Below are 24241 nucleotides of genomic sequence, written 5' to 3'. Positions count from 1 at the left end.
ATTTTCCTTTTTGCACATTTGGATCTTAATGAGGTTTTAAGTCAAGCTACAATATGCAAAAACAAGAAGAGGGGGTGAGACAAAAAGCATTTGGAACTTGTAATGTAAACAAAAAAAAAAAAACGAAATAAGCCGTTTATCAACTGATCAAAAGTTTAAGGCCACAGGCTATAAAAGCCAAAATCTGCTCAAAATGTTCATTTTCTGTCAGGCATTCACACGGTCATGCCCTCCTGATGGTAAAGCTAAGAAGCTTTCTCTTTTTCAACGTGGTGGGATTGTGGAGCTGCATAAGCAAGGCCTCTCGCAGCGTGCCATTGCTGCTGAGGTTGGCTGCAGTAAATCAGTCATTCTACATTTTCTGTAAGATCCTGAGCATTATGGAACAAAAAAGTCAAGTAGTAGACCCAAAAAAATCACACCTGCGCTGAGCTGGAGGATCCGATTGGCAGTCCATCAAGACACAGGGCGGTCGTCCACCCAAATTAAGGCCTTACTGGTGCCGACTGCAGCGCAATAACCATCAGGCGGCATCTGCGGGAAAAGGGTTGAAAAAACACAAAAGGAATTCAAAGACCTCGTCTCCTTCAACACCACAAAAGTGCCCGTTTAGACTTTGCCAGGGAGCATCAAACATGGGACATTGAAAGGTGGAAAAACGTTTTATTCTCTGATGAAAAAAAAATGTAACCTTGACGGTCCAGATGGCTTCCAAGGTTACTGGCAGGACAAGGAGATCCCACCTGAGATGTTTTCTACCCGGCACAGTGGAGGGGGGGTCCATCATGGTCTGGGGTGCTTTTTCATTCAGTGGAACACTGGAGCTTCAGGTGGTGCAGGGTCGTCAAACGGTGGATGTGTACGTGATGTTGCAGCGGGCATCCCTCATGACTGAGGGCCCTCGTCTGTGTGGTAACAGCTGGGTTTCTCAACAGGACAACGCTGCAGTTCACAATGCTCGCCTGACCAAGGACTTCTTCAGGGAGAATAACATCACTCTTTTGGACCATCCTGCATGTTCCCCTCATTTAAATCCCATAGAGAACATTTGGGGATGGATGGCAAGGGAAGTTTATAAAAATGGCCATCAGTTCCAGACAGTTGATGCCCTTGGTGAAGCCATCTTCACCATTGGAGCAATGTTCCCACTAGCCTCCTGGAAACACTCGCATCAAGCATGCCCAAACCCATTTTTGAAGTGATGAACAAGAACGGTGGAGCTACTCATTACTGAGTCCTACTGAGAACATTTTAATAATATTTTGGTTATTTTTTGAGCGATGTCTTAAACAGCCTATTTCAGTTTAATTGTTGTTTTCAATAAATTACTTTTTCAAAATGCTTTTTGTCTCACTCCCCCTTCTTGTTTTTGCATATTGTAGCTCTACTTAAAACCTCATTAAGATCCAAATGTGCAAAATGCTAATTCTAGCTATTTTTCAACTGGTCTTAAGATTTGGATCAGGAGTGTATATATTTAATCTCAGCAAATATTTCCACCTTCTTCTTAAATAATTCTTATTGTAATATTTTGACTTTGTTCCCATATTATAACTTTTTCCGCAACCTAATTTTCCATAAACTTAAAAAAAAAATGTTAAATTTGTGCTACTTAAACTGACATTATTTTTCCTCATGATATGAGTTTATTCTCATAAAATTTGCAACTTTTTTGTCTCAATATTTACGACTTTATTCTCGTAAAATGACAGCTGTTTTTCCACTACTGCCGTTTATAATCTTCCATTCTCGTAATTAGGACTTTATTCCCACAATATTTTGACTTTATTCTCCAAGCATTATAACTTTTTCTGCAACCTAATTTTCCAGAAATTAAAACTTTGTTTCTCAATGTCATGACTTCAAAAAAAAATATTTTTTTCTTTAATATTTCAACTTAATGCTAGGTTATTTTTATTTTTTATTATTTTATATTAGGTTATTTTTCCTCATAATATTACATCACTCTCGTAAAATTTTGACTTTTCCTTGTTGGATAACTTTTTTCTTTTAATATTTTGACTATATTCTTGTAAAATAGTTTTTTCCATTACTGCTGTTGCTTTTATAAAAAAAAAATTTTAAAAATCCATTCCTTCTAATTGTGACTTTATTCTTCTAACATTATAACTTTTTCTGCAACCTATATTTCCAAAAATGACAACTTTATTTGTGGTTTTGTTTTTCATATTACCACTTAAAAAAAAACAACATCTTTTTACTTTAATATTTTGAATTAATGCTACTAAAATTAGGTTATTTTTCGTCATAATAAGTAATTCTCGTAAAATTAGGACTTTTTCTTGTTAGAGTACAACTTTTTCCCTCTTAATATTTTGACTTTATTCTCGTAAAAGTGCAGCTGTCTTTTCATTACTGCTTTTTTAAAATAAAAAATTAAAAAATCCATTCTTGTGACTTCATTCTTCTAACATTATAAACTTTTTGTGCAACCTAATTTTCCAAAACCAACAATTTTATTCATTTTGTTTTTCCCAATAATTATAATTAAAAATATCGTCTTACTTTAATATTTCATCTTAATGCTTCTATAATAATATTAATTTTGTGATGTCATTCTTGTAAAATTACGAGTTTTTCTCTTAATATTTTGACTTCATTTTTGTAAAATTACTGAGGATGTTTCCATTTTTACTGGTTTATTTTTTTAAGTTTTCTTGTTAAATTATATTTTCAGAATGTGCTGCGGGCCAATAAAAAAAACAAATGGCCCCCGGGCCGCACTTTGGACACCCCTATCTAACTAGGAACCACAGCTGTATTTTGCTTTTGTAGACAGAACCGATGTTGTAATAGCGGTAAAGAGCAAACTGCTGAGTTATGAGTAATAATGCTGATGTGTTGATTATAAACAGTACAATAAGTGTAACACGCGCAACGTTCACACAGTCAGCGGAGTAGCAACATTTTAAAGCGCAGGCAAAGCGAGATAAAGCCACCGGATGCTGACCACCCACTGCTGTCCTGTGAAATTCTTAAAAAAAAAAAGGACATCCAGAGGTTGCCTACAGCCACTGCTGATGCCAAGTTGACCCTGGAGCAGATGATTTCTATTATTCCCAGTGAGGTTTCCGAATACAAAAGACAGATCGTGTATGGTCGTGGAGATTCCACTCTGCTCTCGTTGGTCATCTTGCATGTCATGCCCGTGCATTTACTATCCGCTGACCTACATTAGCATAGAGACAGATGCCCTCACGATGCTGCAGGATAGAGACACCAGCCTGCACGTTCTTCCTGGCGCACTGTGAAATGTCCAAGATAAAGCTACATACAAGTATGCATTCTAGTTTGAACTGTAAAATGTCCAAGATAAAAAAAAAAATGTCAGAGCGAAAGCTACGCACGTATGTATTCTACTTTTTGTCCCCCGTACCATACTGAGCACAAAGTGAGCATTGGCACAGTATTACATTGTGTGCTTCATGGAAAACAAGAGCACTCGCTCATGCAAAGAAGACCGGACGTCAATCAATTGGTCATCTTTGACCTTTGACACCTGCATGCCCTCTGAATCAGCAGAAGCTTTAAAAAAAACTTGAGTTGTTATCACAGCAGCCATTGATGCTGCTTCTCTGCTGCTTTTCTTCTGTTGCCATGGAAACCATTGCAAATGGAGCCTCCTTTTCTGTACGGAACAGTGGAAAATGCACAGCGCTCCTGTCGTATAGAGGATCTTTGACAAGTGTTTTTGTAGTGGGTCTTTAAAAACATCAACGCGCTCCTGTTTTATAATGGATCTTTGACAAGCGTTTTTGCAGTTGGCCCTTAAAGTCAGAAGAGCACTCTTAGAGCAGTGTGTAACATGTATCTAATGTAAATGTTGATGTAAATGTTGGTACAATATAAAGTTTTTGATAACCAGTGACTTGCAAAGAAGACTAGGTTCGGCTACTGAGGACAGGGGCAGTAAATAATGACAAAACCAAAAATTAAGTTTGCGTGTGTATTATATTGAAAAAGTGTACCAGATTTGTTTCTACTGTGCACAGTTCAAAGTCAATATTAAACACTTCAGTCCAACAATTTCCAGCCAACTGCCACAATACAAAACAGAAAACATAATCCAGTTCTCCAGTTACCAATGGATAATCTGACCAAGTGAATAAGCCACAGAGTTGTGTGTGGGATTTATTGTGTTCGAAGGCAGTGTCCAAATGCGCAAGTTGTCCAAAATAGGAGGATATGAGTGAAATTGTAACACTTGATCTGAGAGGGTGGGAGGAAAGGACAGGCTGCAGAGCCTCCTACCAGACCATGGGCAAAGAACGTTGACTGAAACGGGATGTCCAGGCTCCTGGCCTTGCTTCTTAGCTTGCCATCAAAGGATTTGATCTCACAGGTATGGCACCTGGCCTGCATGGACCAAACCATCCACTTCATATCAAAATAGGTTACCAAGGCTAACGCTAAGTTAGCATAAGCAAAGCAACTTAACAAATGTGTTTCAAATACACTGAAAACCATTCAAAACATGCGTTAGCATGTTAGCATCAGCCTGCTAACGGTAGCATGCCAGCATGACTAAACAACATTAGAATTCAGTTCAGTCCAAAGCTATCAGCGTTCTCACAATTCCATTGAACTCGCCAGTTCAGTAGATCCAAAAAGCACACAAGTAACATGTCCCCAGAAAAAAGAATGGTCTGGTCACAAGAAAACATAAAATGTTTGAAAGAGCAAATTGTTTGGAGACACTGACCTGTAGCTTCGTTCCTTGCCTTTTCTCCCACCCAACTTAGAAGAATGCAGTCAGGACAGCTTATATAGTGTCCTGGGATTTGTGATTGGCTAATTGAAATCAGGTGCGCGTGTCATGAGACATGGTGCATTCAAGGGCCACGAAGAGTGTGGGGAAAAATGCTACAAGGCTAAGCTTGGGGATTTTAACCCTGGTAACCCTGGTTCTCAACTGGTGGAATCCAAAGGTGTGTCTGGGTGGATTGCAGAAAGCTGCGAAAGCAAGTGCATCTGATTTCTGACTCATCCTCATTTTGTAAAAAAAGAAAAATTGCCGGCATCAGGCAGAAATGTGGCAGTCCAACATTATCTCTATCGTCATTTCTTGACATTGCTGTTGACTTTTGGAGGAAAGCTAGCAAAGCAATAAATACATAATAAAGTGAAGGCATGTGGGACTCCTGAAGCAGCTGACAGGTGCCAACAGGCCTAAACTCGGGCATGGCAGGAGTTTGGTGAGGCCATGGAGCACAATTTTTGGTCAGCTTTGAAGAGGTTCTGGCAAACCGTGTGACACCTCAGAAAGGGGAAGCAGTGCCCGGTCTACACAGTTTACAGTAGAGACAAGTGCGAGGGAGAAGGAGACCTTCAGCTACAGGAGGTGCAATGTGGTTTTCATCCTGGTCGTGGAACACTGGATCAGCTCTTCACCCCTGCAAGTGTACTGGAGGGCGAATGGGAGTTTGCACAACTGGTTCACATGTCCTCTGTAGACTTGGAAAAGGCATTGGACCATGTCGAGGTGTCCTGTAGGGGGTTGGTGGAATGTGACTACGTGCCATTCAGTCCTTGTGCAACCGGAGCAGAGGCCTGGTTCGGATTGCCAGCAGTAAATTGAGCCAGTTCTTGCTGTACCGGACCGTCGTGGTGAAGAGAGAGCCGAGCCGGAAGGTAAAGCTCTCAATTCACCGGTCGATCCATGTTCCTACCCTCACCTATGGTCATGAGCTTTGAGTCGTGACTGATAGAGTAAGATTGTGGCTACAAGCGGTCGGAATGAGTTTCCTCCATAGGGTGGCTGGAATCACCGCTGCTCCTTCGCATCCAGATGAGCCAGTTGAGGTGGCTTGAGCATCTAATCCAGATGCCTCCGGAACACCTCTGGGCATGCCCAGCTGTTAGGAGGCCCTAGGGCAGACCTAGGACACAGGATTATGCCTCACAGCTGGCCAGGGAACACCTCAGTGTCCCCCCTGGTGGGGGGGACAACATTAGAGAGCCGGAGACCCGGAAGTCTGGGCTTCCCTACTGAGACTGCTGCCCCGGTCCGGTAAACGGAAGAAAATGGCAGGATGGATGGATGGATGGATAGTAAAGTGGGTCATGACTTATGACCACGGGAAAATGTGGGTCCCAACGTGGGACCAGTTGAGAACCCCTGATATTGAGGATCTTTTCCTGGTGATAAATGCTAAAAGTGTTGAGTACAGTCAAGGTCTTCATTGGATTGTAGACTATTGATGCAGTTTATATCACAGCATAATAAGATAATATCTTAAAAGTGGTGATTAAAGTCCCCCAGTGAGTGTGTGTGCTAATGGAGAATCAATCAAAAACACTCTGAAGGCTAAATGATGACCACATTGGAAGTGGAACATGACCAGAGCACATACCGGGACCACGTGTGTCATGTTGACGTCCTCATTTACTTTCGGATTCTCTCCCCTTTCTTCCCAAGGGGTCATCATCATCATCATCCTCCTCCTCCTCCTCCTCTCTCAGCCTCTCTGAGACGCTCCCTCATTCGCTCCCTCCCTCCCTATTGTGGTGTCGCTGTGTGGATGTTCTTATGTAAGAGAGAGCAGAGAAAAGATAGAACACAACTCTGCCCCCCTCCCCCAACATCCCCTCTGGAGAATGCAACACAAGCTTAGCCTTCTGGCGTACTCTTGGATTTATCACAAATGATCACTACGTATATTGTACACGAGAGAAAATTACATTTCAACTGCATCTTCAAACTGATTTACACCTGAAATTCACACGTTTAGGACATCATAACTGTACAACTTGAGAACTGTACAGTATATCTTGATACCTGCGGAACTTGATATCTGCATATGTGGATCGAGATCTAAAACAGAGAATCACACACAATGCGTGTTCCGTCGCACACAGTTCCTGGTTTGATTGAACGCTCTATCAAACAAACCACACTATATCAAAGAAATCAAACCCATTCCAAATCTCTCACGTGTAAACAGATCATTAGTTTGTTTCCATGATTATGGAAAAACATAACTCACATTGATGTCAATGAAACTGGATTGAAATATTGAGTTCTCCCAGAGTGTCAAAGTGAAGTCCGTAAAGATCCTGGTGGAAGTCACAGCTTGGTTTTTGATGGATTCTCTGGGCATTGAACCGATCGCAACTGGACTGTTCAGGTTGTCTTACCCCCCGCATCGCACTTATTCCGGATCAGCACAAATGAAGCAGAACCAGCGTGAATGAAAAATGTTCAAAGTTCACACCACATTCCGGAGAGAATTTCTACTTTGTAAGAATGCAGTTCGATTACTTAAGATTAGGTTTCCAACCTGTCTCGAATCATTATTGTACATTAAATTGAATGTAGTTGTAACACAGTAGGAATATTAAGAATACTGTTAGAATGCAGTCAGAATATTTAGAAAGCACTTCGAACCATGTGCCACTCCATTGCTACCCCAAGTCTGGTCGGAAGGTGCAGCATCATCAGGAATAGGAGCTGGCTCTTCAGGGGCTTCTTGGGTTGCAGCACCTCTGCCTTGTCCACACTGGCGGCCGGTGGTGGAGTTCTTTACTTTGGCTCCTTTTTTCGTTGTCGGCATGACGTGATGTGAATAAGGCGATGCTTCAATGGTGAGTATGTTTCAGTGGCAGCTGGCTGCGTTTATGCAGTGTTCTAAATTACATCTGGACTCATTCAAGAGAGAATTTCGACTGCATTTGAGCAGCATTTGAAGATTGAAAGAAGTACATTCCAGCTGAAATCTTTTAATATCAAAATAAATTCCAGCAACAATTGAAATACGTTGAAATTCCATTCCGGCGAATTGGAGGCACATTTGGAGACATTCTGGCAGGATTTGAAGTGGCAGTTCTCCCTCGAATGTGATCAGAATGTTTGGAATGCTGTTGGAATACTGTAAGAATATTAGCAGTCAGAGTGCAGTTAGAATACCTTTTGAGCAAAACATTCGGTCCGGCCACAAGAATGGGCTTGAATATTTGGAATGCACTCAGAATGTAGTCAGAAATTTTAGAATGCACTTCGAATATCCAGAAATTTCCATTCTGATGACATTCCGGCTCATTTCACCTGTAGTGTGACGAGGGTCTGAGAAGACGTTTCACCTCTCATCCAAGCAGGCACTTCATGCTCAAAGACGAGGTGGGACAAACACTAGTCAGACTAGATAGGACAGCCCTAGTCTGAGAAATTGGTACAAGATCCAAAGTATTTATCCTCAGACAGGAATGGTTTGGCTCTTTTGTGGTGTAAAATGACGGTCGTCAGGATACAATGGAGTGGGGCCTCTCCCAACCCGAGTCGTTTGGGTGGTATCATCTTCATTAGCATTCCATTCAGATGTAATGATAGGTCATGGACATGCCTGAAACCAAGGTGGCATGTTCCTTGTTTATATGTTCGGGGCTAAATGATTGAATCATTTTGGAACGGACCGAAGGACATCTATGTACGTGCTGTCTGTCCATCATGCGTCCTCTTCTGTCGACAACGGTTGTACTTTGGATGCCCGCTCGTCCTCAAAATGCCACTTGATGGATGTTGTGTCTCACAATTAGAGACAGCCTTTAACTTGTCGCCATAAGGATTAGTTCTGGTCCATTCCTTGGACTTCACTTGATGACGCTTATACATCTCTAGTGCTGCCCCCCCACAAATAACATTTGCATATGTATCCTTGTCTGATGTATAATTCTACACTAACATATGGAAGAGTAAAGTTAATAGAGTTTGTAGATAGCTTATTCAGTAGTGAAGAGTTTTGGGGCATGTTCCTATGTATTAAAGGAAGGGGTGTCCCAAGTCTGGCCTGGTGGCCGTGATAATATCAAAGTAATATAAAATCAAACGTTGTGTTGTCCACCAAAATGTATTTTCTGTATTTTTACTATTTTCTCCACTCCGGTGTCTAAAAATAGAAAAGCACAGGCTGTTTGCCGCATAACCAAGGTACAGGCAGCGCTTTAACCATTACCCATCAGCAGCCAGAGGAACAGAATTTCCAGAAAAACTACAATAACAAAAATTTTGAAAAAGTGACAATAATTGTATGAATGAAATAAGATATAGAACTGCAACTAACAATTATTTTCTTAGTCAATTCATCTGAAGCTTGTTGTGTGGATTCGTCGAGTAATCGGTTAGGGTGATGGGTTCACTACTCTGTCGTGTAGTTAAACGACAGGCCGCCAGGGGACGCAAAGCGTCAAGGCTGCCAGAGCAGTGACTGAAGAAGTAAACACGTGACACTATCCCATCCAGTCTGACTGCTACACTACACAGAAACGGAGGAAGATCAAACCGCGGCACATTCGTAAAGTCTATGGAGTCGACAGTACAAAGCGAGCAGCTTATACTATCAGTTGTTTGGACACACTTTGACTTTGAAGGGGATGACGTTGACCAAAAAGTAATGAGTCACTTGTTTCAAAATTCGACAAATATTTACAGAAAAAATAGTTGAGAGTGGGATAATCGCAAATTAACTGAAATCGAGATTGGAGTTTCAATTGATCGTGATTGAGATTTTTGCCAAAATCGCCCAGCTGTATTAGTATCTCTGCCTCTGTGGTGTAACGATTCATCCACTCTATCAAGGTATCGATTTATATTCCTATGATTCGATCTGTGTTCAGCAAGTTTTGGAACGATCTAACATCGTTAAAAAGGTAATCAATCAAGTGAATCGATACTAGGAAATAAAGCATTGGATTAAAGCAGGAAAGGTTTTATATGGATGTGTTTTTTTAGCACTTTTAATGATAAAGACATTAAACAGTACTCGTGTAACAGTTTGATTTGGCGTAAGTTGATTAGTCATGCCTGTTGAGTTGGGCGCACGGATGGCGTCGTGTAAAGGCGACTGTTGCGGTTGCCAAGGGTTACAGTGTGGCTGGCACATGTGCAATTGAATAAACGGAGGCGAGAGTCCTCTCCAAAGAGCACAAGTTTGTGAGTTTTTGTCTTGACGCTTGCCTGTGATGTCATTGGCACGCTTTATACTGGATTTATACTTATATACTTTATATATAGTGTTGGACCACATCGAGTCATACGAGTGCTTCGAAAGTTAAGTCCAGCTTTAAGCCTTTCAAACTCATGGATCCGAGCTTCAGGACAAGATAAAAGGTACAGTGGTATGAAAAAGTATCTGAACCTTTTGGAATTTCTCACATTTCTGCATAAAATCACCATCAAATGTGATCTGATCTTTGTCAAAATCACACAAATGAAAAAACTGTGTCTGCTTTAACTAAAACCACCCAAACATTTATAGGTTTTTATATTTTAATGAGGATAGCATGCAAACAATGACAGAAAGGGGAGGAATAAGTAACTGAACCCTCACATTTAATATTTTGTTGCCCCCCTTTGGCAGCAATAACTTCAACCAGACACTTCCTGTAGCTGCAGATCAGTCTGGCACATCGATCAGGACTAACCTTGGCCCATTCTTTTCTACAAAACTGCTGTAGTTCAGTCAGATTCCTGGGATGTCTGGCATGAATCGCTGTCTTGAGGTCATGCCACAGCATCTCAATGGGGTTCAAGTGTGGACTTTGACTTGGCCATTCCAGAACGTGTATTTTCTTCTTCTGAAACCATTCTGAAGTTGATTTGCTTCTGTGTTTTGGATCATTGTCTTGTTGCAGCATCCATCCTCTTTTTAGCTTCCACTGTCAGACGGCCTCAGGTTTTCCTGCAAAACATCCTGATAATCTTTTGAATTCATTTTTCCATGAATGATTGCAAGTTGTCCAGGCCCTGAGGCAGCAAAACAGCCCCAAACCATGATGCACCCTCCACCACGCTTCACGGTGGGGATGAGGTGTTGATGTTGGTGAGCTGTTCCATTTTTCCTCCACACATGACGTTGTGTGTTCCTCCCAAACAATTCAACTTTGGTTTCATCAGTCCACAAAATATTTTGCCAAAACTTCTGTGGAGTGTCCAAGTACCTTTTTGCGAACATTAAACGAGCAACAATGTTTTTTTAGACAGCAGTGGCTTCATCCGTGGAGTCCTCCCATGAACACCATTCTTGGCCATTGTTTTACATATAGTTGATGTGTGTACAGAGATATTGGACTGTGCCAGTGATTTCTGTAAGTCTTTAGCAGACACTCTAGGGTTCTTTTTTACCTCTCTGAGGATTCTGCGCTGAACTCTTGGCGTCATCTTTGGTGGACGGCCACTCCTTGGGAGAGAAGCAACGGTGCCAAACTGTCTCCATTTGTAGACAACTTCTCTGACTGTCGATTGATGAACATCCAGACTTTTAGAGATGGTTTTGTATCCTTTCCCAGCTTTATACAAATCGATAATTCTTGATCGCAGGTCTTCAGACAGCTCTTTTGAGCGAGCCATGGTGCACATCAGACAATGCTTATCAAGACAATTCTTACCAATTCTGTGTGTTTTATAGTGTTCAGGGCAGCTTTAAACCACTCATCAGTGATTGGGCGCACACCTGACTTGAATTGTTTGGTAAAAATTGGTTTCAATTGCTCTTTAAGTCTCCTTAGGCAGAGGGTTCAGTTACTTATTCCTCCCCCTTCTGTCATTGTTTGCATGCTATCCTCATTAAAATATAAAAACCTATAAATGTTTGGGTGGTTTTAGTTAAAGCAGACACAGTTTTTTCATCTGTGTGATTTTGACAAAGATCAGATCATATTTGATGGTGATTTTATGCAGAAATGTGAGAAATTCCAAAAGGTTCAGATACTTTTTCATACCACTGTATGTAGGATATAAATTCACTTTAACATCTATCTGCAGATCAAATTTCATTAACATCTGATGGTGCAAAATATGTTAATTTTGCACAGGAATTACTGTGTACATGCAATTTGTAGTGTGGCGTGTGTAGTGAGGCCTACAGGAACATGATGACACTTGATTTTCTTGCCTGGACTTTTTGATTATCAAAAAAAATTAAATGACTACTCTGTTGACTTTCAAAACAAATATCACAGCCTAAGTTAATATATATTTTGTAGTACGGTCGTACTTGCCAAGGTCCGTGGGTCGATCACAGCTTTTGACTTGACTCAATGATAAAGCAATGGGAACCAAAGGCACTATTTCCCGGTATAAAATCTGCTCTAACTTCTTTAATACTTGAGACGTGAATGAGGTATCAAATTAAAGTTCAAGTCATGTTTTGTCAGATAGAATTAATCACAGTCTTGATTTCATTCAACCTGTTAATTCATTAATTGTTAATTCATTCGTTGCTTGCACTTCATTCAAACACAATGTGAATGCATTTGCCATTAATTGTTGTTTGCTTGTTTGTTTATATCCATAATTCATTTATACCTGATTCCCGTACAAAAAACAACAGGAATCCAGGAAACTTCACCTGCACTGTCCAGTATCCAGGTATTTATTTCGCAGTCGGACTGGTTGAATTTTTGGCTAAAAAGTTACTGAATCAATTTAAAGTTGCTGAATCATTTCGGATCATATCGTTCTAAATGAACCAATATTGTGCTTGAATTGTATTGGCAACCACGAATGGTGATATGAATGGAATCATTATTACAATGAATTTTTACACCCCTACTATCTGTGCAGTGTGGGAGAAAGTTAGATGGGCTCAAGGGCCGCCAAAGTGGAACAAGTTGCTGCTCGCATTAAAAATGCAAAAACTGCGGGATTTCTAACTGTTTATTTATATTTTTGAGTAAAATAATGGCCCATATTTCCATAATTGATATACACTTACATAAAATGTGATGTAGTTCATTACAAATTATTTTATTCTATTAAGTTTTTGAAATTGTTTTTAGTCATTCACCTGAACGTTTCCTGCGGCCCAGTGGTTGGAGACTGGACCGGTTGGCATGCTTGGGGCTATGATGCTTTTTTACACATTCGAAAATACTGTAAGCATGCCACTTTTATACAATCGGCTTCTATATTTTATAATATAATGTAAGATTCACGTCTACACCAACAAATACAACCGTGGAATTGTATCAAATCGAACTGAATCGTATCGTTTGTACACTGTATGGTATCGTATTGAATCGTTCTGTTTTTAAAATATATCATTAATCGTATCACAACACATGTATGCAGATGCGTATCGAATCCAGCATACCCGCGACCCTAGTGAGGACGAGCGGTAGAGAAAATGGATGAATGGAAATCAAAAAAACATGAATGGAATACCACAATAGTTTTCTATTAATTGGATAATCAATTCATCATCGTTTCATCAATTCATTGTTGCGACTCTAATGGCTATTGTTTGTGTGAGCAGAGCGTAAAGAGCGTAAAATAAGAATATAGCAATGAAGCGTATTGTACTTGTGTATGCTCACCACAATCCATTGAAGATATGGAAGGCTAGCGTTTGTATTCAGGGCTACATGAAAAGCGTGTGATATTTATAACGTGCGTGCATGTGTGAGCGCGTAGTGTGAAGTGTCACATCGCGCACGGCGCCGTTCAATGGGATTAGATATGCGGTGCGGGCCGGAACTGGCTTGAAGGTGACACACTGCTACGCTGGCCGGCCCGACCCCGACGCATCACAAAACAAAAAGAGGATTATTTCAATCAAAGACTGTGTGAGTAAGCAGAATTACGTGTCCACTTAAAGGAAAACTGCACTTTTTTTGGAACTTTGCCCATCATCCACAATCCTTATGTCAGACATGAACACACGTCTTTCTCTTTTCTGTGCGTTGTAAAGATATAAAAACAGATAAAAAGAGGTAGCTCATTAATGCACGTAATGGGACACACCTATCCTGCATACAAAGCACGCTATTAAAACACCTCCGAGAAGGTTTTATGGTTTTATATCCATGCTGTGACCGTGTAGTAACAAGTACTTTCACGATAACATGTAATACAGTATTACAGTATTTTGTTCATTTGAAGCATTAGCGGAACTTCCTTCCTGGGTGCATTGATTTCACAAAGCAACATAGAAAGGAATGCCACACCTAGCGTTGACTTTTCCAAACTCAAAAACAAAAACACAGCAGCAGTGGCGGCGGCTCCAATATGTGGCGTTACCTTTCTTTAGTGGCGTAAGGCATTGTGAGCGAGTGTGTGGTGAAGCTAGTTGCCAGCCGGCTAGTACTGTAGCTAGCCGGTGTGGTGTGGCGATGTGTCACTACGGCAGTTACGTAGTTCTTATAACAATATGTAGAACAATAATTCTAACTACAATGTCGCGGTAGCTTGGTTAATATGTAGGTCACATTTTGTAAATGGAGCATTGTTGCCGCTTTTTTTTTTTTTCAGAGTGCTTTTGAGCCGGAATAGTTGCATTCTTAGCCGCCTCTTTTTAACTGTTTTTATATCTTTAGAACACACAGAAAAGAGAAAGACGTGTGTTCATGTCTCACATAATGATTGTGGATGTTGGGCAAAATTCCAAAAAAAGTGCACTTTTCCTTTCAGTTAGCAAAAGCAAGCTAGCTCATTGCCGGCAAAATTGTAGCATACTCGTCAAATTATCCAAGCATTTCAATTCCTCAAAGATGTGTAAAAATAGGTGGAAGTCATTCGGGCAACTTGCATTTTTCTTATCCACTTTTCTCAGCGGGAGATAAGCCTGTTTCTAAGTCACACCGCTACTGTAGCGGCCAGCTGCCAAATGAGATCTCCTAGAGATGAATCACTAATCCCAGTGAGTATTTCAAGGTTAAAGATTGTAACTCGAATAGAAAGAAAATACCGTACCATAAATACCCAGGTGCATGGTCTCCAACAGCAAATAACAGCCGGGGTCTCTAATTTGTAGGGGTGTCACGAGACACTCAGTTCACGAGGTGATGCACGAGATTGGGTCTACGACAAGATGAGATTTTAACTTTACTTTTAAGAAAAGTACAATGAAAACATATAAAAAGTAAATTGCAATCTACGACTAGAATTTCTACTAGGTTAGTCTTCTGCTCTCTGTGTGCATGCTACCGGCCCTGCCTCCACCCACCGAGACAAAGAGACTGTATGACTGACAAAACGGCCGTAGTTCTTTGGAACAAACGTGGCAAAGTTCTGAAAGCAATGCACAGAGTGAACTCTCTTCCTGTCTCTTTGGAGCCGAGAGACGATGAAAACAGACACGCGTGGACATGGCAGGATATCGAGGCTGGCAAAATGATCCACTTCATTTTCATTTATTGTGTAATGAATGAATTCATTTATTATCGTCTGAGGCCAAGAGCCCAACAGACATTTTTTTTCTGAACGAGAAACGACGAGAAGTCACGTTTTAATCTCAGGAGATCTTGTGGCACCCCTACTAATTAGCGGCAGGTTGAAAACATTGGCCTTTAACACTGTGGACCCGTCCACATGGTAACTGTAAAATATTTTATCCTTTCAGCCTTTCATCCAGACGGCAACAGCATTCAGGGTGCTCTGAAACGCAATTTTAAGTGTGAAAATCTGCTTTATCGTTGCTGCGTGGACAAGGAAAACGGGACTTTCTGAAAACGACCACTGCCATTTTGTTTGGCTAGCTATAGGATGCACCTGGACTCATGCAGCGTATTAACAATACGACAAGAGGCGCACCAGATTGTACGATAACTTGAGAACGCATGCAAACCGAGGCAAAATTGTGTCGGAAACTGTCAACGTTAACTGGAAGACACTCTAACCGGGGCGGACGCTAACCGAGGTTCAACTGTACTCCAAAGTGACTTGCAGAAGTCATTCCACTCAGTCGTGAGTCCGGACAAGCCAGACAAGCGAAATATGATTGACCTAAAGCACGTGCGTTCTTTCTTCTTCTGTAGTTTTGGTGCTTTTGGTGGTTCTGTGTGCGCGTGTCTGTATATAGCGCCACATGTGCTTCGTGTACTATATCGTTTTTCCATTCTCGGGTGGACGTGACTATTTACTGATCTGACACTGTGAATTTTTTTTTCAGCCCACCAAAACATAGTTTATAGTATTGTGTGTTGTTGTGAACCAACGTCACTCCCAATACTTGTGTCCAAACTGTGTATTTCTTCCGGTATTCATTGGGTCTGTTAATCCTTGACTTCTTATAAGTATAAAGCAGAGTATAAAGCAGCCTACTTTAGTGACATAAATCCCATCTTGACCCTGAAAAAGCACAGTCGAAGCAGTAATCTGGCCTAAAACACGTCAGACCAATTCTCTTCATCCTGATACAAGTTCACGCCACATGCTCCGCCGTTGCTATAATTAGGGCCCCGGATTCTCGGACGTGATGCTAATACTCGGGATTGGGGGCTAGCGGATACGTGACGTCAGACGGCGATGACATCACCGCAGCGGCTGATGTCACGGGGGTCTATTTTTGGGAGTCTGGTTGCGACACGGAGGCATAGCAGGATTTACATGAGTAATGTGGCATGATAACCACTGGCGGGCTGCTCATGCACGCGCACACACACGTGCACTCATGCCTGGTCCCATGTATTGATGCTTATGTATTTCCTATACGGAGGATGATGTTTTTCACCTGACATTGCATATGTTCTGCAGCATCTATAGCAGGGGTGTCCAATCGTTTGTCCAGCGAGGGCCACATAGTGAAAAATGAAAGGTTGCCACTTTGCTATTTTGTGAAGCAACACATGCAGATAAACTAAGAAGTTATATATTTCAAGAATACATTTCAGCTTTGTCATACACAGTGGTGTGAAAAAGTGTTTGCCCCTTCCTGATTTGTCACACTTAAATGTTTCAGATCATCAAGCAAATGTAAATATTAGTCAATGACAACACAACTGGACACAAAATGCAGTTTTTAAATGAAACTTTTTATTATTAAGGGAGAAAAAAATCCAAAGCTACATGGTCCTGTGTGAAAAAGTGATTGCCCCCTAAACCTAATAAGTGGTTGGGCCCCCCTTAGCAGCAACAACTGCAATCAAGCGTTTGTGATCTTACAGTGCTTTGGAGGAATTTTGCAGAATTGTTGTCATTCAGCCACATTGAAAGGTTTTCCAGCATGAAGCGCCTTTTTAAGGTCATGCCACAGCATCTCAATGAGGGGTTGGGGAAATAATCGATTCTTAAATGCATCGCGATGCGGACATAGACGATTATTCATCGAATATCAATAATCGATGCTGAAGGAACAAAAAAAAACGGAACAAAAAGACGGAAAGCTGAAGTGCCGCCCGGACGGTTTATGGTGGTGCACCTAAGTGTAATGGGCGCCACACACGGGAGGCAACAAACAGCTGCAACTGGCGAAAACTCATCGCCAACGCGTAGCAAACCCTGCACACGGGTGGCGACGAGCGGCTGTGACCAGCTCCACTGGTGAGTGATGCGTTCACAATCCAGAGCAAACTGTACGAGTCTCCCTTGGGTTTGATTGGCTGTCAGATGTGGAGGGAATTTGGGGGTATCAAAGTAGTTCAGAGGATGAAAAGCGGCTGGTTTTGACCGAGTACTCTTGCTAGTACCGGATCTTGCTAGTGTTGAAGATAAACTTACATAAATGTCAGTTTAAATTCATGTAAACATACCCAATATGTTTACTCTGGCACCAACGAGTTCCCATGCCGCTGCTTTTTTCTTTATATCCCTATATTCTTTTTTTTTTTTTACAAATGTCAAATAGCTCCAGGAAATTAATCTGTTTCATGTTCAAAAATTTACAAACTATCAATCACAAAAAAAGATACATTGAGATGCATTGATAATCCTTTTATCATCGCATCGTAATCGAACCGTGAGGTGGCTAGAGATTCCCACCCCTAATCTCAATAGGATTCAGGTCAGGACTTTGACGAGGCCACTCCAAAGTCTTCATTTTGTTTTTCTTCAGCCATTCAGAGGTGGACTTGCTGGTGTGTTTTGGATCATTGTCCTGCTGCAGAACCCTAGTTGCTTTTTTTTGGTAGACAGCAGAATTCATGGTTTCATTTATCACAGCAAGACTTCCAGGTCCTGAAACAGCAAAACAGCCGCAGACCATCACACTACCACCACCATATTTTACTGTTGGTGTGATGTTCTTTTTCTGAAATGTGTTACTTTTACGCCACATGTAATGGGACACACACCTTCCTTTGTCTCATCAGACCACACAGTATTTTCCCAAAGGTCTTGGGGATCATCAAGATGTTTTCTGGCAAAACTGAGATGAGCCTTAATGTTCTTTTTGTTGAGCAGTGGTTTTGGTCTTGGAACTCTGTCATGCAGGCCGTTTTTGCCCAGTGTCTTTCTTATGGTGGAGTCATGAACACTGACCTTAACTGAGGCAAGTGAGGCCAGCAGTTCTTTGGATGTTGTTGTGGGGTCTTTTGTGACCTTTTTGATGAGTCGTCGCTGCACTCTTGGGGTCATTTTGGCCACTCCTGGGAAGGTTCACCACTGTTCCATGTTTTCTCCATTTGTGGATAATGGCTCTCACTGTGGTTTGCTGGAGTCCCAAAGCTTTAGAAATGGCTTTATTACCTTTTCCACACTGATCGAAGTCAATTAATCTCAGTTAAGTTATGTTTTAACGGGCGGACAATCACTTTTTCACACAGGACCATGTAGGTTTGGATTTTTTTTCTGCCTTAATAATAAAAAGTTTCATTTAAAAACTGCATTTTGTGTCCAGTTGTGTTGTCATTGACTAATATTTACATTTGTTTGATGATCTGAAACATTTAAGTGTGACAAACGTGCAAAAAACTAAGAAATCAGGGGGCAAACACTTTTTCACACCACTCTATATACATTCGTACAATTTTCCTCTCTCCCATGTAGCACTTTTTGCAGAGTTTTAACTATCTCATGTTCTTTGCTGCTGGGCTCTCCCAGGTGGGCGGAGTGTGTGTGTGTGTGTGTGTGTGCATGTGTGTGTATGCATATATGAGTGTGTATCGGCATGCGGAGGTAGTACACAGTGTGTACGGGAAACACCCCACTTTGTAGCAGCAGGGTGAGCAAGGGTGTGGGTGGGCAGCTGATCGATGAGTGTGTGTGTATGTGTGTGTGTGCACTTTGTAGCCGGTTGAGCTGTTGTTCATGTGTGTGTACGTGTGCAATGCCGCACTGTTGTGTTGTGTGAGTACAATAAAGAAAGGTGTGCTCACACAGGGAGCTCCCATGGTGGTGTCCTCCCCCACCTCTATAATTCAGCCACAATTACAAGGCTCTCCTCTGCCGCAGCTAATGAAACCATAAGTCAAGACGACACACACACACACACACACACACACACACACACAGGGCTGCAGGAGTGGGAGAAGTGAGGATGAGGGTTGAGAGGAAAGGAAAGGGAAAGACAAGATGTTGGAGTGGGAGGTGTTGTGTTGTGCAACATGTACATTATTACTGTATACTGATAGTATACATGCAGTGCTCATGCTATGCGCTACAGCAGTAGAGAATAATTCTAACTGAAAACACTTTAGTCTCATACGTTTCAACTGCTATGGGCAGCGTCCTCATCTGCTAAGTCAAGGGTGTCCACACCCCCTCATGCTAAGAATTTATATATATAGTTCAAGAAAAAAGTGCATCTCAGCTTTGTCATATGAAAAAGCCTTTTATCATAGCAATGTCACTCTTTGCTCTTCTTTCTCATTTTTCTGTTTTTTCTTTTTTTAATTTTCCAAATATTTCTACTTTCTTCGTAAATAATTTTTGTAAATTTTGTTTTTGTAATATTATGACTTTATTCCCATAACATTATAACTATTTTCCTATTTTACCATATTTTCCAAAAAATACTAATTTATTTTGTTTTTTTAATTTCTCATATATTTTTTTAAACATATTTTTTCTTTAATATTTCAATTCATTCTCGTAAAATTGTAACTTTTTCAGGTTAAAAGATGACTTTATTCTTGTAATGACTTTATTCTTTAAAAAGGACATCTGTTTTTTCAATCACCTGCTGTTTTTTTTGTTTGTTTGTTTAATTTTCCAACTATTTCAACGTTCTTCTTGTACAAGTTTTTTTCTGATAATTATGACTTTATTCCCATGATATTTTGATTTTATTTTTGTAATATCACAACTTTTTCCACAAGATCATTTCCCAAAAATTACAACTTCATTTGTTGTTCTGTTGGTTTCTCATAATATTACAACTTCTTAAAAAATAACTTTTGTTTTAGTATTTCAGCTTTATGCTACTAAAATGGCATTATTTGTCCTCACGATATTACGACTTTATTCTCGTAAGATTACGACTTTTTGTTGTTACATTAGAGCTTTTTTCTCTCAGTATTTTGACTTCATTGTCATGAAATGACAGCTGCTTAATCCATACTTTAAAAAAATAAGATTTTTTTCTTTAATATTTCAACTTCACTCTAATAAAATTACATTAAATTTCCTCATAATGTTTTGACTTTATTCTTGTAAAATTACAACTTTTTCTTGTTAGATCACAACTTTTTTCTCTTAATATTTTGACTTTATTCGTTTAAAATTACTGCCGATTTTTCCATTTTTGCGGTTGTTGTTTTTTTGTTAAATTATATTTTTAGAATGTGATGCGGGCAAAAAAAAAAAATAAATAGCAGCGGGCCGCACTTTGGCCACCTGTGTGCTAAGCGGAGGTTTACGTATTGTCGCTGTCCAACAAAACGCATCATTTTGTGATGAATTATCCATAAAAATTGAAAAACGATGTTATTTGTTGTATTTGTAGATTGATTTTCCTTTTTTCTTAAGGTGCTGTGACAGTAAACTACAGTAGCGTAGCATAACCTCCTAAACTGCACGGGGGGAGGGGCGGCTCATACAATATGGAGTCTGAGATGATGTGAAAGACAGCAGAGGAAGCCAGAAGACCTCTGCAGTGTTGGTAATGAAATTGAAAACAACAAATGGGAGGTGTCAAAAAGCCCTGGTGATGTTATTGTACACGGAGAAGCCATGTGTGTTAAAACCAGGACAACAAACGCTCCATACAAATTTGATTGAAAAATATACAACCTGGATTGTCATAGACCATAAATGCTGTGTGTGTGTGTGTGTGTGTGTGTGTGTTTGCTGCGAAGAGCCTTCCACCTTGAAGACAATTTGCAGCGACAGCACGTCAATAAAGAAGGGGAGATGGGGTTAAAACAAACAGGATGACGGAGGGGAAAGAGGCGGGGGGTGATGCTTGGTACGCTGCCAACTCTGAGGTCACCTTAAGACGATCGGCTTCAGTGAATGCAGCTGTCACACAGCCGGCACCATGCGGGTATCAAACACGCATCTAATGTTAAAAAAAGGTGACCTTCTGACCTGCTAACCACTCGGCCACCGTGCGCCCCTTGCGCTGTAGATGAGGGGTCCTAAAGTGCAGACTGGGGGCCTATTTATTTATTTTTTTTTTTTTAAGTGGTCCGTGGCACATTTTAAAAATATAATTTTACAAAAAAAAAAAAAAAGCTTTAAAAAAAACACAGACATTGAAAAATCAGCAGAAATTTTACAAGAACAAAGCCAAGACAGTCTAATCTAATGATAAAAAGTTGTAATCTTGCAAGTGTAAGGTAATATTTTAGTAACAGAGAGTTGAAATATTAAAGAAAAAATCTGTTTTAACTTGTAATATTATAATAAACAAACAAAAAACAACGAAATAAAGTTGTAAGTTTTGGAACATTAGCTTGCGGGAAAAGTTATGATATTATGGGAATAAGGGCACAAATATTATGAGAAAAAAAATATAAGACGAAAGTTCAAATAGAATTGAAAATTTAAAAAAAAACAGCTGTAATTTTACATGAAAAAAGTCAAAATATTACAAGAAAAAAGTTGGATTCTAACAAGAATAAAGGTTGTAGCTTTATAAGAATAAAATCGTAATATTTAAATGAATACAGATTTTTTTTAATCACAGTTTTCAATAATAAATTAATTTTTCAATAAAATATGTAACGTAAAATACGTACAATAAATTAATCATGATGAATCACCATTTGCCACGATGTGTGTAATATGCCTCTTTTTGCTGTATTTTATGAAGAGAAAGATGATATATATTGAATATAACAGCTCCAAATGAACAGACAATTTAAATGAGGCCAAAAGACAGCACACGTCTGAAAGTCTATTTACTCAACACTTGCCTCTTTAATGCATTTCTGTGTGGAGTTTGCATGTTCTCCCCGTGTGTGTGTGGGTTTTCTCCGGGTACTCCGGTTTCCTCCCACATTCCAAAAACGTGCATGTTAGCTTCATTGGTGACTCTAAATTGTCCATAGGTATGAATATGAGTGTGAATGGTTGTTTGTCTATATGTGCCCTGCCATTGGCTGGCCACCAGTCCAGGGTGTACCCCGCCTGTCGCCCAAAGTCAGCTGGGATAGGCTCCAGCATACCCGCGAAGATAAGTGGCATAGAAAATGATGGATGGATGGATAGTCTCTTTAATAGTAGCCCAACATTTGAATCACATTTTATGGGTTGTGTTCAAAGACACCATGTAACTTACGATTAATTGACATGTTTTAAGTGTTTCTGGGATTTCCAAGCATATTTAAATGCATCAAATTGTACTTTCGCAGTGAGAGCTACGTGAGTGAGTGATAAGAATATCCACTTACTGTTTTGTCTTTGTTTTTCCAGTTTATTCAGACCACACAACACACATAATAAAGACAATGTTGTGACGTTTGGAGTGTCCATGAACATATGGTTCCGATCTCAAACAGAGAAGAGACATGTTTGTGAGTTGGAGATACAGATATGGTGTTGGAATTAAACCGCTGTTGATGTGTTCAGGTCAGGATAAAGTTATTGAAGCGTGTCAGACTCTCTGTGGGGACGCTATTGTGCCTCCTGCTGCCGTCATAACAGAGAGGCGTGGCTTGACACGATGTACATGCGTTAATTACGCTAAAGATGTTAACTAAATGAAAGAAAGAAATTCGTTACCACCGTTAACGCACTATTCTTGACAACCCTAGTAATATTATGAGGAAAAATAATGCCATTTTAGCAGCACAGAGTTGAAATATTAAAAATATATTTTTTTAAATGCCGTAAAATTATGAGAAAGAAACAAAACAAAATATATTTTTTTTATTTTTGGAAAATTAGGCTGGGGAAATAGTTATGATATTTTGGGAATGAGAACAAAGTCATAATATTATGAAAAGAAAATTTACAAGAAGAAAGTTTAAATAGTAGGAACATTTTTTAAAATGTCAGAAATGAAAAAAACAGCTGACATTTTACAAGAATAAAGTCAACATTTTTAGAGAAAAAAAGTCATATTCTAATGAGAATAAAAGTCACAATATTATGTGAATAAACTAAGTAATATAATAAGGAAAACACAATGTTATTTTAGCAGCGTAGGGTTGGAATATTCAAGAAAAAAAGTGGCAAAGTTGCATCCTTTCATTTTTCACTATGTGGCCCTCGCTGTAGAAACGTTTGGACACCCCTGCTTTAGCGCCCACTCTGTCTTAACAAGTATTGGTGGTTTAGTGGTAGAGTTCCAATTTCCGCTCAAGACTGCTTCTCGACAAAATTTCCTTTGGGATCAAGAAAGTATCGACCTACTGACCCAATGTTTCCAGCTCAGCTCCATACGGGACTGATTTGGAACAACTAACCCCGATTGGAACACTTCACAACTGGGCTTACACCAACATGCTGTATCTAATAACTCTGGCGAACCAGTCAATCAGTCGTAAATCACAGTTCGCTTGCAGTTCCTCAGGGTATCAGGTATGACTGCGACCGTATTCTTCAATGATGATGTGCACGCTACCAAAACAATGATATTTACTGATCTGAGACTCACAGAAAATAATGTCTTCTTATCAGTGTTTCCCGGCATCTTCCCAAACGAGAACCCGGAATAAAACTGATGAAACGGATTTTCATTGTACTTTGTTGTCATTTACCTAATCAGCCATCACATCCATGAAATGAGGACGGTAAGACTTCGTGTTTGTGTGCAGGTGCAGTGCGGGCCTCCAGTATCTTCCCTATCCTCAGTGTGATCCTACTCTTCATGGGGGGGCTCTGCATCGCCGCCAGCGAGTTCTACAAGTCACGTCACAACATCATCCTCAGCGCCGGAATCCTCTTTGTCTCTGCAGGTACCATCCTTATTTGTTTTTTCCCCCTCTCATAACGTTTATTTATTTACGTGACTATAAAAACTGAGGAAAATCAATGAAAAGTTCTGATACGTTCTTCGACCCCAGCATCTACAAGAATCCGGGATCAGTGTCAAGGGAAAATCTGCCTTTGTCTCCAAATAGATGAGAGACAAGATGGGTTCTTTGAGAATAATGAGAGGTACATGCAAGGGGGTAAATCAATACA

The 24241-nt window shown here is 40.2% G+C and overlaps 1 protein-coding gene across 1 annotated transcript in view; it reads left to right on the top strand.

The window, feature by feature from the left end:
- LOC129182335 (voltage-dependent calcium channel gamma-2 subunit-like) overlaps positions 1 to 24241 on the top strand; it is a 69405-nt gene that overhangs the window by 34372 nt on the left and 10792 nt on the right. The window contains exon 3 of the mRNA XM_054778324.1: positions 23872 to 24012. Coding sequence (XP_054634299.1) covers positions 23872 to 24012 — 141 coding nt within the window. The remainder of the gene's footprint in view (positions 1 to 23871; positions 24013 to 24241) is intronic.

This window comes from Dunckerocampus dactyliophorus, chromosome 6 (assembly GCF_027744805.1).
Source record: "Dunckerocampus dactyliophorus isolate RoL2022-P2 chromosome 6, RoL_Ddac_1.1, whole genome shotgun sequence".
Lineage (NCBI taxonomy): Eukaryota > Metazoa > Chordata > Actinopteri > Syngnathiformes > Syngnathidae > Dunckerocampus > Dunckerocampus dactyliophorus.
The sequence above is the reverse complement of the archived record's forward strand: the minus strand, read 5'-3'. Positions and strand labels throughout refer to the sequence as shown.